Source organism: Anopheles arabiensis, chromosome 3, assembly GCF_016920715.1.
Source record: "Anopheles arabiensis isolate DONGOLA chromosome 3, AaraD3, whole genome shotgun sequence".
Classification (NCBI taxonomy): domain Eukaryota; kingdom Metazoa; phylum Arthropoda; class Insecta; order Diptera; family Culicidae; genus Anopheles; species Anopheles arabiensis.
In genome coordinates, this window is record NC_053518.1 from 35947819 (window position 1) to 35972293 (window position 24475).

General features: G+C 41.6%; 2 protein-coding genes across 6 annotated transcripts; one reads left to right on the forward strand and one right to left on the reverse strand.

Moving 5' to 3' along the window:
• The first annotated feature begins 1497 nt into the window (after positions 1–1497).
• LOC120902505 (protein rolling stone-like) lies at positions 1498–24031 on the forward strand. Of its 3 annotated transcripts, none has more exons than XM_040311316.1 (6): positions 1498–1841; positions 11583–11777; positions 11855–12077; positions 21523–21642; positions 21726–21906; positions 23472–24031. In XM_040311316.1, exons 2-6 carry the CDS (start codon positions 11682–11684, stop codon positions 23743–23745), a joined length of 894 nt encoding a protein of 297 aa, XP_040167250.1. In that variant the 5' UTR covers positions 1498–1841; positions 11583–11681; the 3' UTR covers positions 23746–24031. The 3 variants fall into 3 exon arrangements, with proteins under 3 accessions (XP_040167250.1, XP_040167252.1, XP_040167251.1); XM_040311318.1 differs by having other exon boundaries at positions 1498–1837; XM_040311317.1 differs by lacking the exon at positions 1498–1841 and adding an exon at positions 11402–11508.
• LOC120902507 lies at positions 2388–11314 on the reverse strand. Of its 3 annotated transcripts, none has more exons than XR_005739422.1 (3): positions 11138–11314; positions 4266–4549; positions 2388–3419 (listed from the first exon to the last, which is right to left on the reverse strand). XR_005739422.1 is itself a non-coding variant. In XM_040311319.1 (3 exons), exons 1-3 carry the CDS (start codon positions 5176–5178, stop codon positions 3247–3249), a joined length of 576 nt encoding a protein of 191 aa, XP_040167253.1. In that variant the 5' UTR covers positions 5179–5315; the 3' UTR covers positions 2388–3246. The 3 variants fall into 3 exon arrangements, 1 of the variants encoding a protein (XP_040167253.1); XR_005739423.1 differs by lacking the exon at positions 11138–11314 and adding an exon at positions 5659–5773; XM_040311319.1 differs by lacking the exon at positions 11138–11314 and adding an exon at positions 5060–5315.
• Positions 24032–24475: the final 444 nt, after the last annotated feature.

Consider the following 24475-nt stretch of genomic DNA (forward strand, 5'->3'; position numbering starts at 1 on the left):
CGCATGCAATGTTGAATGCAATAAAGCTCTCTAACCTCTGGGGGTGATTAATTTTCATGAGACCATGGGCAGGGGTTTTCAGTTCAAGTAAATATTTAAATTTCTCAAAATATACAACTGCTAGAACAAAGTTTTCAGTTCAAGTAAATATTAAAATATCTCAAAATATACAACTGTTTAATTAACAAAGTTTAATTTTTCATATTTTTTCAATCCACCAATATTTAGGATACCATTTTTCTGAAAAGCAGCATGATCTGTATCAAAATCTATTAAGGAGAACAGGTCGATGCAAAGCCCGTTGCTAGGTTGGCATTTTCTGCTCGCTTTTTACAGTTTTATAAAAAAGTGTTTACAAACAAACGGCGAATAGTTAACGCAGAAAAGTGGACGAATCTACTATTAAGAAGATTATATTGGTTAAATTGCTTGCGGTCAATCACTTCTGGAGAATAAAGGAGAAGTAATTGCAGTTTACTACAGTATTCAGAAACATTGATAGCCTTTTTCATTGTTTGCAATTCCGTGACCACGAATCACTAACGTTTGCAACGGGCCTGCTGGAAGAACGAAAAGATTAACAGGCATAAAACAGCACAGTACATGTTCCAACTGGGTACAAGAACTTCAATTAAACACTGAGAGTAAAATGAAACTACCAATCAGCACACACTGGTACAATATGCATACCGTCCTTTGCTTATAAACCGGGGACGAATGATACAGGGTTTCCCACGATTTATTGGTCAGTTCCCATGATTTTTTGGTGCGTTGCCACGATTTTTTTATCGTATCCCATAGATGTTTGGTTCGTTTCCATAATTTATTGGTATTTTCCGATTGGATATCAATACAATTTGACCAAAAAATCGTGGGAACGCACCAAAACACCCACCAAAAACTGATGGGAATCAACCAATAAATCGTGACTAACCCTGTAAATGTGATCTTTGGATTGTATCAGCCATGTAATATTCTAATTGGATTCTAATTCTTATAATATTCTGAAAGGAAATGAGTGCAAAATGTTGAACAAAACTCTCATTCACTCCATAGCAACGTCCATCGCTAAACATTAACAATAATTTAACTGTCAAAATTTTCCCATGGCTTTCTGTCTATTTATTCCAAACGCATCGACCTGTTCTCTTTCAAAGACCTTGATTTGTATTCTCCATGTAAAGTATTTTTCTACACCACGAACCCTGCATCAAATAAAACTTGGTAGGAACGCTCATTTTTGCACTATAATCGTTATTCTTTTTACTTCCAGTGTTTTTTTAACACTGTTCAACACTCAACATCATTTATAAGTAAATTAAACTCCAAAACTACCCGAAAATTAAATTCTTTCGCTCAAAATGTCACCCCAAATGCGTGCTGGCAAACCTAACGCATGAGCTTTTTGCCTGGTCTCCCCCACCATAGAACAACCGGATGCGCTTGAACCGAGTCCGTCAGATTCCATTTTAATCGAAGGCAACTTTCAGCCAGTCCGACACGCACCGCTCCATTGCTTGCCAGTTGCGATCGACCAACGGCTTCGGACGCTTCTCGTCGACCAGGTACGCTTGCCGCACACGCATGTTGGCTGCCCACCAAGTCGAGAAAACATCGCGACACAATCCACGCGTACGGCGAACGGCAGCGGAACGTGAAAGCATCATCGAAACAAGTGCAGCGTGTAGTAGGTTACACTTACCAGCGTTGTGTTGTGTTGTGGCACACCAGCGTTCTTGGTAAGAGGTCCATCTCCCCTTCTTTGGGGTGGCCGACCTTGTGTGTGTGTTTTGCGCCTGCTTGGATGTCAGCAGTTACTGGAGGAGCGGTGTGTTGTGTAGGTGAGTTTTTCGTGGGTTCGTGCTAAAGCAAAGTGCTCCAATAGTGGTACAACCATACGTGTTGGTGAAGCGTTCTAAGCGCAGAAAAAGAGAAATCAGGCACAGTGACGAGTTTTTTGTTGTTGTGTTGTGTTTGTTTTGTTTTGCAAATGCGATATCTATTTTTTTAGTTTTGATTATTCTGACTGCAATAAGGCAAGCATTATACCGGTTCGGCCGGAAGTGTTGAGTGTGAGCGAGCATGTGCGATCAGCAGGCGGAACGGATCGTGATCGCATCACAGAACACATCTTTAGTCGCACTGGGCTTAGTAGTGTGTAACAATAGCTAACAAACAAAACTAAAAAAAAAAACGAAACGAAAACACTATGTGATTTTCATATTAAACCCTGCGGCAGACTGTGTGCGTGCACAATGATGGAGGAATTACTGACGTGTAGTGGGTTTAAAATACTAAATTGAAAAATAATTGTGTAAACTAACTAAGTGGTTGCTTTTACCTTGCGGACATTGTTTAAAAGCAGTTCATACGAGTGGTTTGTAATGGAGATTGTCATCTGATTATAATGATTTTTGTTTTATTCTAAAAATTTGTATGTACGTCAACCTTTGTCATGTATCTGTATGAAAATCATATATAAGCAACAACATTTTCTAATACGCTTGCAATCAATATAATTCTAATTGGAATCGCCGTCTTCCTATAATTTAATTATTGCCATAAATGGGTAATTTTTCACACCAACTTCCCTCCCCAACGCAACGCTTGCTCCGATGCATTACTAATATTATGGATGAGCGTTATGAATCAATCTATTTATTTATTTATTGAAAAAGCTTACCTTTAAGCGGCTCATTAAGCTTCGCTTTTACCAAATCCCAGCCGTTTGCCGGACTGATGATATAATGGTAATGCTGTTTCACGCGCACACCCCCCCAAAACAACCACCCTTTTGCAAACCTCGGAGTCCAATTTAGACCGAGATACTAGAATTACAAGCCAGCCAGCCAGCCAGTCAGCCCCGGTCCCCGTCGTCGTCGTCTAGTCGTTACGCCAGCCAAAAGCATAATTCACACCAGACGCTTTGCCAAACATGCTTCACATGTTGGCTCTGACCACTGAAGGGGAGAGGGGAAGGTGGAAGAAACAACGGGGTAACATTTTGGGGTAAAATTAAATACCAACACCACCTGGCATGTGTGTTCGTGTGTTGGATTTATGCTGTACACATACGCTGTACGTACACGTGCATTTGTCAAGCGTTCGTTTGGCGAACCGATCAAACATGGAAAGAAATGGTCGCACACGGTGTACTGAAGCCGGCGCTATTTAGGTTACGGTGCCATTAATCATCGAGCAATTGGTTGATCGGCGATGATTCGGCGATGATGTTGCCGGGCGCTGTTACTTCACCTCAGCGCGTTTTTCAATCAGTTTTTCCTGCCTGATGGTGATGGAATTTGGCCTTGAGCTTTGGGTGAGCTTCCTCTGTTTGTGTCTGTTTTTTTCCCGCTCGTAGCTGGCGCCTGTCTGGTTGTTTGCTCCAAGCTCTCGTTCGAGGTGTTGTTCTGTAATTGCTGGGAAAAGAGAGACTATTAGCGGTTGTAGATAGATGATTAAGATAGCGCAGAGTTTGCTTGTGATACGGAGCTACGGAAAGGGCAAGATAACGCCGCTGGCTTTTAATTTGTAGGTTGGATTTACACCTCTCACATTGCTAGGCTATGATTAAATGATATTTGTTGAAGTATTCTAAGTGTATGAAATCCACGACATGCAAATGTGTTCAAAAATTCACCTCATTGGGGCATGTCTGGTAAAAAAGCTCAGCGTCATGAGACACTTGTACAAACACAAATCGAAATCAGCTAATAAGTACGTCTGTTTTTTCACAGTTTTTGCGTCATTATACTCCTGCCAGAATATTGATCTACTAATACTAATACCTCCCCTTAAAGTACATGTGAATGTCCCACTCAGGAAGAAAGGTAGCCTTTATAGAAGGCTGCCTTTAGCAAGCTCAAGGTTTTCCCAAGTAAACGAACTCATTGACCTTAACCACCATTAGCAAACGATTGCTCTATTTCCACCCTCCAAAACAATCGTCATTAAAGGACCCGTACAAAAACACTCAATATGTGTGTGTGTGTGTGTGTGTGTGTGTGTGTGTGTGTGTGTGTATAGCACTGTTTTGCATAATAAATTCATTCCCATCATGGTTTCAAAAACTGTAATCCAATTTTAAGGAGACGGCAACGTGGACCACTGCCACCACGTGCTTACGGGCTTTATGCTTATTGCCGGGGTGTTGGTCCTTTCGACCCCTTTCCCAAAACACAACAAAAAAGAAAGAACCACTACACTGTATACGTGTCATGACCGTACCACCACTACTACTACCACTACCACTTTCGGGTACTTACCCATTTCGGCACAGTGTTCTGTTTTTACGAATGCATTGCAACACACAGCACGCCACCACAGTAACGGAAACATTACACTTTCCGGTTGGGCTCGTGCACGTTTCACATACCACGCTTCACCCACTACCCCTCTGTGGGGGGTGGGCATTTTTGTGCTGATTCTGTTCTGTCCCGGTGTCCGCATGTACCGGTTCTTTTGATGTTGCGAAGGTGCTTCAAGTGGAATGTTCTTATTTGGGAGGGGAGGGTTGGCGTAAAATGATGCGCTTTCATTCGATGATACTCTGTAAGCGAATATTGAGTAGGAAGATAGTAGTGCTGTTGCTGGAAATTAAATATTTAAGCTGTTTTTTTTTAATTGAAAGCAATATTTATATAATTTTGTAATTTAAAAGCTCGTACGGATAATCAGTATTTTTCAAATGATATCAGCTTGTAATGCTTCCATGTATAGTTAAGCTTCACCGTGCCAACCGAGTGTTACATATAACACTAAGAATTCTATTGATTAGATAGACAATCAATTGGTGTGACCCTCAAGCGTTTTATTGCGCTCATGCTTACCAAAGGGCCGGTTCGACACGACATCGCTTGTTGAAGTTAAATAATCTGACCTACTGAAACGGTTTACGGCCGGCCACACAAGGGTTCGACGAACCGGGCAGCAGCAACATAGCAAGCAACGCCCTTCGAAGGTTCTTTGCTACACCCGGGTTCTTCTTTCCCCCCCCCCCCCTTTAAGGCCAGCGAGCCTTCAAACGTCTTCATTTAAGAGCAGGGCCCCTGCTGCTTACCTTGTGCTCTTTTGTAGGTCAACCGGGTTGACCGAGCGAAGCGAAGGCCAGGGAGGATGTGCCACCTGTCTCGGAATGCCATTATCAAACCTCACGCCGTGTAAATTCCGGTCTGCCATCGCAAAGAATCCATCACTAAGGAAAGAACCACGAACCAATACAATGTTTTGAGGCTTCCTTTGCCCTTGGCCGGCCGCCTAGCAGACCGATTTGGCCATGGCGACCGACGTGAACAGGTTTATCGGAGCGCGAACCTGCCTGCCCACTCCCAAACCAAAAACCTATTAGCTGCCCTGTGCACGATGAGCACGATGAGCAAACGATTGGCGACGAGTCGACGGAGCTGGTGATGATGATGATGATGATGCAAAAACGGTCAGATTCCGGTTTTTCGACTGCCCGGTCGTCCGATCGGGCTCGTCGCTTATCGTTGCGTTGAAGTTGCTCGTTTGCTGCCGGAGATCGCAGCGCGTCTGCAGAACCGTGTGACGCGTTGAGCTTGGAAGCTATCTTAAGCGTGGCTCTTTAGCGAATGTCGGGATGTGTCATTGCCAAACCTAAACCTATCTAATTTGCTTACGCGATGCAGATTGGCTCACCAAGACGCAAGATTTTATCGCACCAATCCTTGTCCCTGGGAAGCTTTAGGCTTTAGTGCTATTTTTATTACGCCGCTAGAGTGTGTGCTGCTTCCTCGGCTGAAATTGAAAGCCTTTTCTTTGAACTTTTACACCATACTTTGTTATCTTCGTAGTCTCGGCTGTGAGCGCATGGTGAGTAAATTGAAGCCTTTCTTCGTAATCAATTTCACAAACGCGTACAAACGTTGTGTTATGACTGCTTTTAACTTGAACTGTAGCTAGTTCGTTCGTTCAATTCGCGATGAAGGGAATAACAACAACGTTTGATTGTGTACAACGATAACAAAACAAAATCAAGCTTCACGTGCCACCCGTGATTCGGCATGGCGTTTGCAACCGTTCGTTTGCATTGTAATAACAATACTTATCGTGTCGATAATTCACCACATAAACCACCCAGCATGCATAATTCAGATAAACCCTGAGTGTAACAGTTTTTGCAAGTCTGATTCATCACAAAAGCTTTAACCGCCAGCCATAATTCCGCTGTCTGCTGATTTGCCAATAACCTGGTTTGTTTTGCTAAAATAAGTCAAAGATTAATCAGTTTGCAATAAAACAGGGACGGCTTATGACAGCACTTGTCTAATCCACCACCTCAAAGGAAGTATAAATAATTCCTTTCGTTCGTTATGCTTACGAAAACACGAACGGAGTGTGTTGCACAAAATAAACCCGGCGCATGCAAAAGTTCTAGAACATGCATGGCGAGCCAGATGCAATCGACAATTCCCCACTGGCTCCGGCAGCAGGTGCAACCGGATCAAGCAGTGCGTAAAAACGGTTGCCTCTCAGCATCGTTGCGCAAAACTATAAGCCAAACCACACGTAAACGCACCACCAACCGTCAGTCATTTACTTACGCCCGTCTCGCAGGGGTAGCCCGCGTGTCTGTCGCAAACCGTCCTCTTGCGTTCTTTACGTTTTTGCGCAGGGCCTACTACGACAGACCCTGTTTGCGGTGTTGCTTAACCTTAGCCTGCGTTACTTGGACCACGCGCTACAGAGAGCGCAGCCCAAAACAAACTCAATATTGAATTTCCCAAATACCCTCTAGGCTCAACCCTCCCCGTTAGGAGCCTCGGATGTCTAGCAACCTAGGCCTGTACGTATCATTTCGCGTCCGCTTTTTTTGATTGATATTGCATGGTAAAGTATGTTGAAGTATGTTTCCTACTCACTGCACTACATCCGTTGCAAGGGCGGTGTGCAGTGTGGTGCAGCGATTGCAGCCATGCTATTGCACGATGCAACGCTGCAATGGGGTGTGGGTATTGAAGCAGGACAGGGAAACAAAAAGAAAAAAGAAACGAAACCTACAATAGCCACAGTAAAGCCGGCCACAATTGCACTGCCTTGTTGGGATGGAGGGCGTGGGAATCGCGCCTGCACGGGAAATTGGATTCGTGTGGGGATTTTCCAATTGTTTCGAGCGGTCCGTGATGCGTTCTAGGAAATCTAATTGGATTGGTTGGATTGAGGGGAGAAAAAATGGTTGTAGAATTGAATTTTGCTGTTTCGGAATTGTATTCGATATCTGTTTTTAAATTAAATTAAATTAAATTAAACATTTGTTTTTAAGCGTCGAATAGAGTTTAAAAATATAAAAATCTTTTTACAAATACCTGCTTCAAAGTAAAGTTATAGTGTTGTGCATGATTATACACTTGTGAGTAAATTTAAAAAGGTTGTTAATAGTTCTATTTCACTCTGGAAAACATTTCCCGCTGAAAAATGATTAAAACTCTCACTTGAACTAAGAAAAATCAAAATTATAACCTTACTTTTGAAAATTGAATTAAATTAAATTCTTAGCAAAGCAAGCCCCTTAGCTATTGCCGTCTGTCGATGTTATCTGACGACTTTTCGCTGCTGTTTTTCACCCGTATCGTTTACCTTAACCCATGTTGATCTCAGCCAACCTGCCATCGCAGCCCATCAATCAGCTCATCACAGCTTTACACCGTCTATTTTCCCAGCGCAAACACCCGAGCTGTAGGCATTTCTAATTTAGCCTTTTAATCAAACGGGCGCATCTCGGCTTGCTGCAGCCCCGAAAGAGACGCGATCAAAACAGCCGTCACAAGCCGTCTTCCCTTGCCGTCTGTGTGTGTGTGTGTATATGTGTTTTTTTTTTTTTACATAACGCACTCATTACGCACTTTAATTTCCCGCAAGCGCATCGTTTCCCGCGTTAGGATAAAGGGAGCTGTGGCTCCTTGTTTTCTTTCTCTGTTTTTTTTTACGATCCCCTCTGACGATGGGAACCGTTTACCGGTGGCGCACTAAAGGTTGGGTGGAAAATTCGGGTTGAAAATAATGTTGCAATTAATGACAAGCAATGAGCGTGCGGCCGTCTACGTGTGATGATGGGCTTCGGATTAGATTGGCGTACTTTGGTAGCGAGAGCAAACAGTGGAGCGAGAGGAGCTATTTCATCACACACACACACAAGCTACACGCATGATGCTCTAGCTCAGGGGTCTCCAAACTACGGCCCGCGGGCCGCAAGCGGCCCTCAAGAGCTTATAATGCGGCCCACGATGACTTTGCCAGAGTTAATATAAATATTACATTATTATGACTTTTTCAAATAGAATTGTATTTTTTACTTTTCTTAGACAAAAATCAAGCTTTGGTTACTCGAAGCTGTACTAGTAACGTTAGTATTTTTTTATCAAAACGAGATTTGAACGTTCAATCATCATTTAAAGGTAGCGTAAAATGGCCCTCAACATAGTTATTTTTGAACCAATGCGGCCCGCGAGCTGAAAAGTTTGGAGGCCCCTGCTCTAGCTTAAAGTTGCACGCATAAAGAATGGCTTTCCATAAGCCCTCCGAGACGCAGTTTCGCAGGGCAGTAAATATTCCTCCACCAGCGCGCGTAAGCCCTTTTGTTCGTGCCGGTTGTCATAATGTTGTCTGGCGCCGGAGAATGCACATGGCTACCCTGTTCCCTCATGCTCTGCACCATCTTTCCATCGATAAACTGCTGGCTTGAGATGATATGCCGTGGCATAATAATTTCTGCCAGGGCCGTTGCAACGTGCGGAGCTTTTGCTAGAAGCTTCCTCAGTAAGCTACGCTTAACCCGCGCCTGTGCCTTAAGACTTCAGCCCCAAAAGTAGACCTAAAACAAACGGCTACTGCTTCCGCAATCGAACGAACGGCGGTGGGTAAGCGGGCACTCGTTAGATGCCCCCGCTCTCGTAGGCCATGTTGCTGGGGTTTTGGCTGTGGCTCTCTGTCTTCATCCTGCCCGCTCGTGTGTGTGTTTGCGCACAGTTAGGGCACAACAGTACACAGGGGGGGGGGGGGGGTTGATGCGAATATTACTCAACCCAATTAAAGTCCTACCAGCCCACATACAGTCTTAGCGTATGTGTGTGGATCGCTTTCAAAACCATGCCACATTTTGACCGCAAATGAGAGAGTATCAGTACGAACGGGAGACTAGCATAAAGCAGCATATAAATACACTTAACAGACACACGTGCAATAAACTGTCCCAACCACGTTTTTCATGTGGAAGGTGGAAGCCCTTTAACACGCCACACTCCACCACCACTTGGGCTCCCCTTCTGGCAGTGCGTTTTTGTCGTTTCTCCTTCAACCCACAAAACACAAGGGTTATGATATGCGAACAATTAAAAGCCATTATTAACCTCGCCGCAGACGGGTCTGTGTTCTGCCCTTCGATTTACGTTTGCTGCTGTTGGGGTGTTTGCTCTTTCTTTTCCCTTTAACAAAAAAAAACTCTCTGTGGTAATTATGTTGGTATGTTCTGCTATCAGCTCTATGTTTTGTACCCCCGTTCCCAGTGCCTCAATCATGGAAGGGTGTGCGAACAAATAAAGCGAAAATAGCATCAACAAAAAAAAACACACACACACACACACAATTCGCCCATAATGTACGGCAACAGGGATGAGCAAACGATATATTTTAACGTGCATGCGGACACTGATGTAATGAGAATTGTGTTTTATTATCATCGGTACCATAAAATATGCTATCGTAGCAATTAAGAGTATATTTTTACGGACGAGAACGGAGGGTGTTGCGCTTTCCAATTTACGAGACAGCGAGAGAGAGAGAGAGAGAGAGAGAGAGAGAGAGTATGTAAAAAAACAGTTAATAACTTTAACAGCCATTGCCTGTTTTTTGCAAATATTTTTCCTTTTTTTGGATGCACAAATTCTCATTAAAGTGCCTTTTTATTGTGCTTTTATTGTGTTGCACATTTCGTGCCCTTTTTGGTCTATGTGCAATATGCTAGCAAAAGTAATTAATCACGTATAAGTTTCCTTCCATCAGAATGTGACATGTGTATGTGTGTATGGGTCTAATGACGAGTCCAACTAATTAAAACAAAAAGTGCTCTTCAAGTCCTCTTACGCCGCTAATCACTCACAGAGACAACCGCAGGCCACAACAAAACAAGCTCCTTGACAGATGTGCTGGTGCTTTACCCTTTGGTGGTCGCGTCACCTGTTGCAAACTGATTCTCAGAGAGACGCTGAGGAGTCACCAAATCCTTGACACTCAACACATGAAGAGCCTTCGCCAATGACGAGTTCGGTTGGGTTGGCATCAAAACCCAAGCGTGTGAGGATGGGTTTGTAAATGAATCACATCGCCACCGGGCGAAGGTTGAGCCAAGCTCTTCCTTGTATCTTTCCATCGAAATCCGTGTGTCTGTGTGTATGCATGCGGAAATTGGATGCGATATTAACCGGCTTCAGCTAGGCTTCTCATGTAAAGCGTCAAGAGTGAGCAAATTGTTTCTTTTCACTTCTAGAATGCGTAGTACAGAAATGGGGCCGGCGAACCGGTGTTTTAGACAAATTAAAGTAATAACAGGGTAACAGTTGCACGGTACAGGTGTGTGGAGCTTGTTGGAAAATTCAGATATGGAGCAGACGAAAGTGGGACGGTCGGAATGTTGTAGGAAGTGAAATAAGGTATGGTTGAAGGTAATTAGGCAGTCGAGAGTACTGAAAATCTTAATTGCAGGCTGAGTAATGCTCTGCTAGAGTTACGTCCCATTTTGAGAGCATTCAACAGAAGCTTGGAACCAGGTTATGTTCTGGCAAGAACTTTTTTGCGAAATTATGCGTTAATTTAGGCTTTATTTTATTCTTTTTCAACATTTTCTGAGTGACTTTATTATATCTCGAGAGATATTACCCAATCCCGTTGCATTACTAATATCCTTGATGTATTCAAAGATGTTCTAGAACACAATAACGCACTCTAATCTACTCACACTCAGCTCTGTAATCTATTTATTTGCGGACAGAGCTTTCACACACTCCAGCAAGCCCGACATACGTCATCAGTAAATAAAAACCCGTCATATCGCCCCGTATTCTGCCGTCTATACCGAACCGATCAATTTACTCAATTTACACAAAAAGCCGGAACAATCACTCACCACCACAAATAGCGAACAGTGTAATCCACCGCAAACGATTCCCCGCATACCATAAGGCAGACGAGTGAGGTTATTAACACGCATCGATAAGCGAACATCGAATCATAGAGAAAGACCCCCGCGGCTGCCATAATCCTTTCGCCTATCGACAATGATATTGATTGTATTGGGTTTTTTGTTATTCTTTCCTTCTTTTGCCTGTCACACACACACAGCAATAACTCTAATGACACTCATTTGTTATCTCTTTAATAAGAATCGATACACTGTAATTAGAGAAGTGTGCGAGCGGGCCCGAATGCGTCTGATAATGACCGTTTGCCCTGCCAAGACACTTGGTAGAGGTGGTCGGTTCGTGGTAGTTCACATTCGTACCTCTCGGTGTTGTCACCTGTACTGTGCTTTCTCGTTATCTCACACACGCTCTCTTCTAATATCTCTCCAGTGTGACTGATTAGTGTTTCTGCAGAATCTGAGCCGGAAGAGTGTGCCGCCTGAGCAAACATTAGAAAAGCAAACTCAGTACAAACAAGCAAGCGCAAAGATGACGGGCAAGTTCGTTGCCTCGTGCAAGGAAGAGCTGGAGGTCCGAAACTGTGGTTTCGCCCATCTCCCGGCGGAAGAGTTTGTCAAATCGCAGGTAAGACAGATGGACCCATAAAATAGGTGATGCTGCAACTGAAAATCCGCTCCTGTTTCCCTTCTTCATATTCGCAGTGGCAAACCAGAACCAAGTCAATATTCTTCCTGCTGTACCGGTTGGCGCTGGCCATCTTCTTTACCGGCGTGGTCATCAACTCGGTCGTGGTCGCCGTGGAACGGGGCGAGTTTAGCAAATACTTCATCTATCTTACCCACTGGGGCATACTGCTGTGCATGGGCACGACCATCATGGGTGCGATCCTGGTGATGGTCTGGCACTTCCATCCGGAGTATTCAGGTAAGCCGTCAAAAAACAAAAAAACAAAAAAAACATTCCCGTTAATGCAGCGGCAAGAGTGCAGAAATGGTCCAGAAAAGAATAGTGCGTACAGTTAGCCCGGTTTCGTAAATGCGTTTAGTAAACAGCGTGACGGTAAACAGCAACCGTGTGACAGATCTACTTCGGAATGGGGCACTTAAAACCGTACTCAAGGACGAAGCTATTTGTCAAAGCCAAACTTTGGGGGGTGGGCTGTGAGACACCCAGCAAACAGGAAGTGCACGTAGAGATTCTTTCTGTATATTTGCGGGTTAGTGTTATGTGGCCAAGAAACAACAAAAAAGGACACACAACATTTAAAAAAAAGCGAGACGTAAACTGACATTTCGAAGGTGTGAAACAGATGTAAAGTTTTGTTACGTTTCGACGGGCTTCATTTGTGTTAGTGAATAATTCATCACTTCGTAACAGGTTATTACACGTATAGCCAAAAACAACGCTTGCAACAGATAGCTTGACTGCAATTTTTAACACTTTGACCGCCGGCCTGACGTCACAGTTTTTGAGTGAGCTCGTAGCGCATGTCAAGAGAGCAATGAGAGCGACAGTTTCTCGTGCCATTGTTATCACTCTTTTGTTTCATTGCGATAAGCGGCGTAGCACATGTCGTTCTCTCTCTTCTCTTCTCTCTTTCCTACCTCATTCGTTCTCAAGAGAATCACTGAGCGTCAGATGCAAAGCTGAACGGTGAGCAAAACCGTCATGCGAATTTATATGACACGGCGCTTAAAGTGTTAAGTGAAATTTCCCAAACAGCCAAAATTGCTTAAGCAGCCAATTTTCGCATGCTAAAGATCGCTGCTTGAATTCACCTTCTGCAGTAGATAAACACGCATCAAAGTTCCAGCTGGTCCTTCTAAATAGCGCCTAAGCAGCTTCCGTATGTCAGGGTGCCGGGGATTATTGTTCTTTGTGTTTTATTTTCAAGCAAGCGCCATCTTTGAAATAAACAGCAGGATTTGTGTTGTTTGTGTAAATCTGTATGTTTTAAATCCTTAATATTCATAAATTACACGTAATGGATCACAATTTACTGTACAATCACAATCACTTCCCTCAAAATCCCTTCTTCAAGGAACTAATCTAACTTGTGCAGCAGCAATGAGACGATTGACGGCACCAGTCTTTGACACTTTGACAAGAGACACCCCGTACCGATGTCATGCATTAAAAAGATATAAAGTTCCACCAAGTTCGGCACACCTTCTTCTTAACAAGCCTTCAAGTTATATCATGGACCGTACATATCAGGCTAAGCAGCCGCAAGGTTCCATAGAGTACCGAGTGGTAGTTAAAAAGCGCCATAGTTCCGCAAAGTACTTCTTATCTCTTAATCAACCACAAAGTACGCCTTCGGAACGATTTTTTGTTAAACAGCCTCAAATCAGCTATCGAGTTCGAACTGGTTATTTGGGTTTGCTCTATAAAACTAGAAATATCGATCATTATAATTTTGTGGTACTTTTTCCGGATAAATCTAGTGTGAAAAGTGCCATTACATTCTATGTACAAATACTGTCATCACAGAATGAGACTTATATTTGGAAAAAAAATGCGTTTGTTTTGTACCACACTGTAGTGGTACAACAACAAAAGCTGGATCAAAACAAACCCTCAAACAGCTTTGAGTTCGCTTTTGAAATTCATATTTTAACATAATTTATCGTCGTTGCAGCTACTTTCTCCGGAAGCATTGGGCATGTCTTTTTTTTGTGTGTGCCAATTTTATCTGCTAATCCCCGTGCGGGTAATATGCCAAAATATGTGAGCATGTATCGTTAACCTTTTTAAAATCCCATCCAAGCAATGCAGCGATGTGTGGAGAAGGTTAAAGGGGTAAAGCTTTTTGCAGTTCAGAGACCCAAGGCACTAATTGATTGATACACCGAGGCGGGGAGTTTTGCTTTTGTTTTTCTTGTTGCTTCAAACCGGTCTACCTGGAGCATGAGAGCTTTTCGGAGGTTTTTTTTTTTCTTTTACTTGAAAACTTCCCTCTACCGCGAAAGCATTTCGTTTTTTTGTCGTATTTCTCCTCCCAATCTCCCCACCCGCTTTTACTTGGAACGAAGATGTTGATCGATGTCGGCGACAGTGCTTTCAAGTTCAAGTTCAAGGGTTGGAGACAAGGGGCTGTACGTCCGTAAGGCCACCGCCTGCCTTGAACTGTGTGCGGCCGTGACGGAAGCGGCATAACAACAAAAGCGGCTTTATCGGTTGGGTGAAGTTGTTTTAGACCAGCGATTGAGCCATTACTATACAACCATGTCACGTAAAGTTGTACGGGGAAGTTTCTGTTTTTATTGTTTTTTTTTATTTTCGAGCAGGTCGGTCGTTACTTCGCTCGGGGGATGAAATGGTGTTTCCGAACACATTCTGATCGAAGTACAATTAAGCTCATACGCATCCGCAAGAGTAATGACACTGCGCGATTGTAAGCAATAATAATCGACTCCGAACCGGGACAGAGTGAGTGGGTCCGATTCGGGTCTTGTATCCGAACTGATGGACGCGCTTGTCATGGGGCGGAAGCGTTCGTATGGTTCGAGTAATGGCCATTAGAACGCGCATGATGATCAATAGCTACATAAATGCTGGCGAGGTGATTAGACGCTTCCGGCATAAGTAAGGGGCTATAAGTAGGGAGGTTTGATCGATCAATTGACTCCCAATTTGAAAGGATGTGGTATGTATCGTTTTGCTATTGAATATTTAATGCCAATAACCTAGATATACAAGGCTTTGTTGGAGGGTCACTTCCAAGTAAGAACTCAGCTTACATCTCTCCATCTCTTTTCAAACTTGCCAACTAATGAACATGCCAAAATGTAAGGGAAGTTAGGTAAAGACGGACATCTTAAGGAAAATGCTAAAAATCTATAAATATATAAATACAAAGACCATGAAAATATGCATACATTATCTGTAGAAAACGTTGGAAATTGAAGAGTTTTACAGTATTTTAAAAAAAAATATCGCTTTCCACGTCCTGGTACGTTTATAAACCAATTCTTGGCCAATTGCAACGATGGTTCATTCAACCGTGGTTTTAGACATTGTAAGCACCGCTTCTAATACATCGTAGAATGCAGAATTTAAGGCATTTTTTTTTAATATCGGGCACTAACAGTGGACGTTGCATCAGCTTACAGAACAACCGTTTAAAACTTCGCTTTAGGAAATTGTTGAATGTCCGCGACCACAGCATATTCGAGGGACTTGTTAATAGGTCCAGCTATTTCTTACATTGAAGATTGAACTTTTTCATATCTGTAAGCCCATATAATCTCTCATCTATTCCTGAACAATTTCATATTAGTACTTTATCTTTTTTTTTATTAAAGTTGTCCAAGTCGTGACAAAATATAGGGTTTCGTGAAATGCCTCATCAGCGTCGAGCGAGTAATATCATAACGCATGACTGCTATTTTGACCGATGTTTCATTTTCTCACTTTTTTATTACTTTTTTTAGTTGCGTGATGGTTTATATATTCGAAATACTCTAATTTAAGGTGTTTGAAGAAATATATTCATCACCAATTGATATGAGAAACAAAATAACTCAACAAATTCGGTGTCTATCATTCCCTACGACAAAGTGTCCGTCTTTCTCGCTTTGGTGTCAGGATGTTTAAATAAGCAGAAATCATTTTTTTTTTCATTTCTTTCATTCTCATTCCTTCGTCAGTTTTTTGCTTAATAATCATGACAAATCGTTGTAATAAAACTTCCGAAAATATAAACAATGCAAGTTACAGAGCTTAAGATCCGCAGTAATCAAATTAGATCCACAAAAGTGCGCACGATTGAAAATGTGTTTTGTTCGTGAATTTAACCAATTTTGTATATAAAACACGAAAAATGTTCTCAAATGTGTTGTTTTGCCTTCAGCTACATTGTTGAATTACTCGAAAATTACCTTTGTCATGCATTTATGAGAAGTGTCCATCTTACCCGCAGTGTCCGTCTTTACCTACCTTCCCCTATCAAATTCATTTTTCAATATTCACAGCACTCCTCTGGTTTTATGCAACAATAATGTGCCCACTTTTGCACGCCAAAAACTCTGCTCTTCAAATTATGCTCTCCGTGTGAATGATAATGGTGCCAATTTCGTACAGACACACACACACTCATTCAAATCACGTCCAATCGCTTATCATTTGCGTGTATTTCATTTATAGCAAATAAAACAGAAAACTGTGCAAACCGAGCAGAAAAGCAGCGACAGTGGGAACAGAAGTGAACAAGACAAGATATCTCCATTTGCAAAAAAATGGAAAGAAAAGCAAGTGGCAGCGAAGAAACAAAAGATGCGGCATAAAGATGAGGACACCGCATTCGATTGCAGCATGATAATGATCGTGATGGTCCTCCAGTGTTTCACAGCTAGCTAGAGCAGACATGCAATTGAAACAGAAAAAAGGATAAAGCAACAAAAGTAGAACATATTGCAAATTGATACAAGGAGACATTCAACACCTCGGTTTAACCACTTGGTTGGCAATAATTTTTTTCAAACATATTTCCTGTGGTGTACCTTTTTTTCCGTTCAATACAAATCCACACTATATGGGTAGGCAATTTAATTGTGCGCGAATCAAGTACGCAAAACCCCAAAGAAACCGTGCCCAAAAGCGGATCCGCCAATCCGCCAAATGGCCTCAATTCGCTGTACTCGGCCGCTTCCTTCTGAATGCATAATTGCTTTATTGATGGTTTCTTCCTTTCCTCTGCTCTCGCCGGGCTGCCTTTAATATTGCCTCAATGTCATTGGCAAAAATCGAGCTTCTACCGTTACTTCTGGCCGTGTCATGCCAGCCTCGGCCTGGTCGGAAGAGTTCGTTTCCAAAGCTCCAATCCATTCGAAATCGGACTCCTGCACTGATTGGCCATTGCCGTCACGTTCTCTTTTTTGTGTGCGTTTTTAAAGCCGTTTTTGTTATTGAAAAAAGGACAAAGCTAATAACATTACACTTATCATACGTTTGCATTTGCGTAAATGAGGGAAGATTGTATGCGGAGAACAGGAATAATGATTCGAGTTTTTTCCCTATTTATTCCTATATTATTTTTTGCAGTACACCATACCAACGCAGCTGTAAGCTGTACAATTGCACACTTGTTTTTCGTACATTTTTGTGCTCTATTTTTGAGCTTCCATCGCAGCAGAAGTTGCAAATAATGCTGTTTTACCAGGGAGGAAGGTGGTTGTACAGTCGCAGTCCAATCCCCTTCTCCATACGGAATAGTAATTTCCGGCACAATTATTCCACCCTCCACAAACTCCTTCTGTATGTAGATGTTGCTTTTTTTTGGGAGGGGGGTTGGTTTGAACATAATAACACTTCCATTTCAATGTCACTAACGGGGTTGATTTTATTGTGGTCCCATCTTGTTTGATGCACGTTTCGGAGACAAACGCCTCATTTGGTAGGCTTCTTTAAAAAAAAAAAAATCTTCACAATTGTTAAGAATGTGAGAAATTGTTATGAGGTTTTGTGTTTACTTTTTCACTGTCAAGCGCTTTTCGCCACTGCCCCAAAACACACCACACCACAGTGATTTCCATTTTTCATAGCACAAATGAACCTTCCCAAGGGCAAGCGGCGCTAGGAGTGAACGCACTACGCGCTTTTAAAGACCTTGGTTAGTTGGGTTTAAAGTAGTGTATGGCACTTACTTTTCTTTTTTGCTGACATTAAACGCACGAAGAAGAATAGCACAGAAGAAAGATTGGAAAAGGGGTTTTTTGTTCACCCGATAGCACTTAAATGTGATAAAATAGTAAGGGAGTAGGCACAAAAAAACGTGACGGGAGCAATTAAGGATCATGTTCGATCGAATGGCATCTATAAACGCAACACAGTTGGATGTACTTTAGCATTGAAAGGGTACACAATTCTGCTAAATTAAATTTAATAAAAAGGAATAAAATATAACTTTAGACTAAATTAAGCTGGTTTAAATTAATAATCAAAACTAATATCAATATTATAAAAAAACATAGTAGTTTTAATAATCATAATAATCATTATTTCGTTTGTTTTAGTTTCTTCCATAACATTTCAGCAGAGGAAGTCAGGGTTGGTTCGATCTTACTGTGGGTAAGATCGACACCTTGCCGTTTTAGTATTTATAGAACTTTTAGAAATAAATTTTTTTTACACATTATTTATATTAACTATTTCGAATATTTGAGTCATATTTCACTGATCAGAAACCTATGGATTGTCAAAAAACAACAAAACAACAAACACATGGTCGTTCTGATTGACAGCTGGTGTAAATTTTTACTTCTGGGACTTAAGGAATTGTGGCGTTAATTCAACCGTTAATTACATTTTTCGTGTCAATAGTATTGTTTTATAAACACTATTGATTAGCTATGTATCAAATTGCGTAATTTTTATATTAATCTTTATAGTATAAAATATCACTTGTGTGGCCAATGGGGGTAAAAGCGACACCACTCTTGGTAGTAGTGTAATACTTATTTGTAGCATGTTAACTTTTTTTACATCGTAATTTGAAAGTGCCTGTATTTTATACAGAAGATCCTTAACGATGTACGAAAAACGTAATAATCAAGCTGAGCAATCACTGAATTAAAAATACCTTTGAAGTTTTAAAACTGGCGATGTCAACAAACCAAGGAGGTTACAATTATGGAATTTAGCTATTATTCTCTCATAGAACGTTTGCCAAACTCGGACACAAAACATGTACATAATATAAAATTGAACACCATTCGATTTTATGAAAAAAAGAAGAAGATTGCTGGAAGATACTGGCTGCAAGGTTATTTTTTTAAAGAAACCATTAATTCCGTAAACCAGATTCTATCTCCTCAGCTTATACTATATGGAGTCTGTTTCCATGCTATTCGTAACGAAGTTTTTGTTCGTGCTTGTAACTTCATTTCTTTCTCATATTTCAATAATGTTTTTGTGTTAATTTTGTTAAAATTGATTCGAAATACTTTGTTCAACTTCAATGAAAACCAACCGGCCATCAGAGTTTGTTATTTTAAAAGCTAAGACCAATGTGTCTTAATCACCCCACAAGGTGTCGGTTTTACTTCATCATGGTGTCGATCTTACCCGCGCTGCAGTCTTGATGAAACAAAAAAAACAAACTGTTTTATTTTTATCAAAATGTTATCAAAATCAATCCAGGAACCGTAGTTCCTCATAAGATGGTACAAAATCTTTTTCGATGGCTTAGTAGACAATGACAAAAGTATTGCAATCAGGGGAACCCCCAGTTTACCTATGACATTAATTTTAGTATCTTCTATCAATTCCAATTAATTATTCCATTTTTATTCCTTCTTTTGTTTCTCAATGTACATTTTCCTGTTGGTTTTACTTTTGATTTTCTTAATTCACATCACGTATGTTCTTATGTTGTAATAATTACAGTTTTTTTTTTATTTTATACACAGCTATCCATATTTTTTTGATGTTTAAAATACTTAAATTATCATTCAATAATTTAAATTAAGAAAATTTAAATTATAATCATCACACAAACTCGCATCTCGAAACCAATCATTCACCTCATTTGCATGTCAAATTCATCTTTAAAAAAAAAATCGGTTTATTGTACGTTCGATTATTGTTTCATGTTTTATTTTACCCACCGAATGTTCATGTTACGAATTATGGTTTTCATACCTTTTAAAGGCAAACATAATCCATCCACACAGAACAACCTCCTTTGTAATGGAACTTTTATTCATTCAAAAGTGTATTGTGCAATGTTGGATGGATGATGGTTGAACGGCAACCACAACAATGGTTCACTTTCTCACCCTGCGCTGCACTGCTTGATACTGCAGTTTAGCTTGTGATTTATTTAATTCACGCTACAGATATGCAGTGTACAATTATGTGGGGCTTTTGGTTGTTGTTGTATTGGAGGAAAACCTTCAGCAAAGCCTTCGGTACCATGTCGGTAACAATATGGGTCATCTCTGTAAGGGTGATCCTGCCAGTCATTAAGTAAACACCATCGTCCAATCGAGACAATCGTACTCTTACACGAAGCACAAGATTTTTGCATTCAAAATTGGACATAATATTGTTTACCTTTGCGTCGCTTGAGCGATGACCCTCGGACTGCATCCGCACTTTATCAAACAAACGGTGCCACTGTTTCAGCAAGAGCCCACACGCCCTCAAGGGCGAGTGTTTTTTGTTAAATGTCTTCTACAAACAGATCACCCACGCATTTATACTTCCATCTCAACTGCACGCCTCGAGACAGTACACCGCGTACGGGCAAACAATTCACAGCCACACCGTGTAGAACCGCGGAATGCGTGTTGCGTAAAGTAAGTGCGCCAAAGTGTCTGCGATCGAATCGCGATCCGGTTGCGCAAGCTGCCAATTGACGAGGCGTTCTGTTAAGAGGGTGGTTGTTTTGCAAACGAAAGACCATTGTTTGGGCCCTTTGCTAGACGCTATTTCACTAGACAGCATCCGTCAAAGCAGCGGGTTCGTTTGCATCGTTTGCAGAACTTGCAATCAAATGTTGCAATGTGGGAGCAGTATGGTACAGTGAGGTGTGGTACTTTTTCTTGCACTAAGCCCTTTAGATATAACATTCCCGATGGGGAAGAAGGGTGCAGAAATGTGCAACAAATACGCACAATGGGGTTCACAAAATCGTTGTTTTTAAGATATATGTGATCTGATACCAATGTATTTCATGAGAAAATATACGAAAAGAATGAAAATGCCAAGAAAGCAGAGTCAACAGCACAAATTCGAACATTATCTACACACATAAACCAAAGAGTCCAAAACTTAAAAAGAACCAATCTCAAATGACAAATAGTTTCAAAATTAAAATGAATAAAATAAAACTATAAATAAAACAAAACAGAAAGAGGAAAAATTAAAAAAAAAACAACTGTAAAATTTTGCATAAAATGTATGAATTTCGAAAAGAACAAAAAAACATGTTAAAATATCCTTTCATATTATATACAGCAAAAAAAATACACAAAACATAAATGAAACATGCAAGTAAAGATAAAAATCATTACAAGACATAAAAAGAAGAAAAAGATGATGAAAGAGATGAAAAGATAAAAAACATGTTAAAATATCATTTCATATCATATACAGCAAACACAATACTCAAAGCATAAAAGAAACATGCAAGTAAAGGCAAAAATCTTTACAAGACATAAAAAGACAAAAAAAGATGATCGCAAGAAAACAGTGAAAATCTAAAACAAGTAGCAAACTGTTTAAGCCTTTACAAGTGGTTTACAAGTGGACAATGGTATAAAACTATATTAGACCAATTCAAATGTTATGCACCCAATCTAAAGAGCTCTTTGCTTCTAACACCAATTAAACAATTTCCCATATGTTAATTGCCTATTTTCAGAGAAAGTATGCAACTCGGACGAAATGCCAAACGCGTTCAAAATCTACTGGATGCTGCACAACATTACGCTGATCCTGTCGGTGTGCATCACCATCATCTACTGGGCGATCCTGCACAATGGTACGGACACGCATCCCTCCCAGTAATTCTCTTAGCTGTCATCGCTTTTCAAATTCAAATTCTTCCCTTTCCCAAAACTCAAGAATCCATGCCAGTCGATCCGAACAACATTCTCATTCACGCGTGCAACTGTGTCTTCATGTTTCTGGATCTGATCATCGTCGCCTACCCGGTCCGAATATGGCACGTGCTGCAACCGATCACTTTCGGGCTGGTGTACTGCATATTCTCCGTCATCTACTATGCGGCCGACGGTACCGATAGGTAAGGGATAACAATTTAAGCGACGGACAGCGCATACTGAGACCGTGGGTGACTACTATATTGCCAACGGCAGGGTACCATACGACGTTACGACTTCTCTAGCCATTGTGTTCATCGCACGGTGGAGTCGCTGTTATGCAGAATATGAACCCGATCGATACGGTGATTAATGATGCTTGCAGTACTTTAGCCGTGTGCGTTAACGATCTCACATGGGTGAATATAAAAGGGGAGAGTTTGCCAAACGTTTCGTGATTAATATTTGTTAAAATTGCATGCAATCAACCATGTTCCACGGTAATTGCGACAGAAGTACGGTAGCGCCTCAGGGCGTTTCGCACCTTTCACACTACCGATCAATGCAGATCTTGGAGTAATGAAGTATAGAAACAAGCCGCTGTTACGCAGGTGAAACATCGAGAACGAGATACGTTTCACTTGTTTCGTGTTGTTGCATTAGGCCAACCCTACAACTTATCTACCAGCAAACGATTTCTCTTGTCAACTGAGCAACCGGCTTTCTTCACGCTCAGTTCTGCTGACCGCTCAACCCCGGGGTGTGACTTTTAGAATCATCGGAACACACTGTTCAATATTGATTTTGCAGTATTGAAATTGCAAGTTGGTGAGAGGTGTACAGGAACGTAATAGTCACACAAAAAATCGAAAGTAATTTTAAGAGCACGGCACATTGACGTCAGCTTGTAGATGACCGACCGTTGAGAACTGTTTGCTCTCTCGTTTAGATATGATGATGGAGTGGCCATCATCAACATTATTCAGACGTTTGCCCGGCCAGTTTCTTCTGGAAACTCTCATCAAGCCAGTTACGTAGCACGATGCAAACTTCCAGAAGGTCTAATGGTCCCGCGCTGCGAAGAAATCAGCTACTAGTGTAACAAAGATCACATACCTGCTCTGCATTTACTGCTACCTCCAGACCGCCTGAAGTTTGCATTAAAATTGCATAACTCTGGGCAGGAGATAGATAAGGCGCAACCTATCGTCGATGCTTTCAGGAAAGGGGGTAGCCCTCCTATTGCCACTCACACGTTTCCCTCGTCTTTTAGAGCCGATAGCACCCTTTAGACTTCCTCGTGCAATTTGCCGTGAGCATAAGCAGGGGGCTCCGGTGTGCTACACCTCCATCCGTGGATCTGTATGGTGCGATCATAACACGATCGGTGGATAGAAATGGAAACCTGTTTGAAGCTTATTACAACTCCAGCTAAGCATCAGTGGATTAGTAGGTGCCGCCATTCCCCCCCCCCTCATCAACCTGCTTCCGAAGACAACTTCTTGTGGGACTTGCAAGCCATACGGAACTGGAGCACTGGTGCGCTTGAGAGAGTCTATTACTGTGACCACCAATTGCTGCGTTTCAATGAAGGTCACCACAAGTAACTCGCGTACGATCCGCAACAAGAAGGGGAAACTCAACTTTCGGATATTCATTTCACTTCAAAAACTACACTAACGTGAATTGTTTTTTCTCTCTCTCTCTCTCTCTCTCTCTCTCTCTCTTCTCTTCGATTTGCCCTTGACACTTTTCCTTCCTCGCACAGATTTGGCCGGCCGTACATTTACAACGTTCTCGACTGGAACGAGCCGGGCAAGGCGATGGTGACGGTGGTCGGTACCATCCTGCTGGCCATGATCGTACACATGCTGATGTTCGCGATCTACAAGCTGCGGGTGAAGATCTACCTCCGGTACTTTAACCACAAACCGATCATCCCAACCAACTCGACGCTACAGCTGCAGACCGGCAAGTGCGATGGCATTTCGATGGTGTACGGCAGTGACAATAAGGCGTTCAGCATTAGCGAGCGGTACTGAGCAGCGGACGGGGTTGGTCCGGGGCAGTTCCGGACACTGGAGTTGATCGGAGCAGGTCCATGCACACCTTTAGCTTACGTACGACGGGTTGTACGCACTTTTAACTGGACGGTTGTCCTCTCTTGTTTTTTTTCGGGGTGATTTAAAAAAAATGGAAAGTCAAAAAAAGATCGAGAGACAGATGGTATTAGATGTGTAAAGTATTACGTGTAAGTATTGTTTCGGTACGTTGTAAGAGTTAGCTGTGATTATGTTAATAAAAGAGACGTTATTATGATTTTTAAAATGTTCTTCTTTATGCCTTGTTTTTCTATCTCTAAATCTATTCTCATAGGCAAAAGCTCCATTTGATTAGAAAGAATTGTCAAATTTAGAAAACCGCGTATCTCCGAATCCGCGTATAAGAGGTACCGTGTATCTCGGGGACCGCCTGTACTGTAAGTGTCGGATGAAGTGAGCAGCTTTTCTCACTACCGATGTGTGCGAACTTAACACAGTGGCTGGGAGAATTTAAGCAAAGATACAAGGTTACTCCTAGCCATATGAAATTATTGTCACTTTGCTTAAACACCTCGTTAAATAGTAACGAGAAAGAAAACATTGTCGTCAAACGTTGAAGCTCACTCATGTCCGAAACTCACCATGGGTCACTTCACTCATCTCACTATGCGAAGAACAACACTCTTTTCATCGCTGAAAATTATGCTGAAAATTAGTTCAGAGTGGCTAG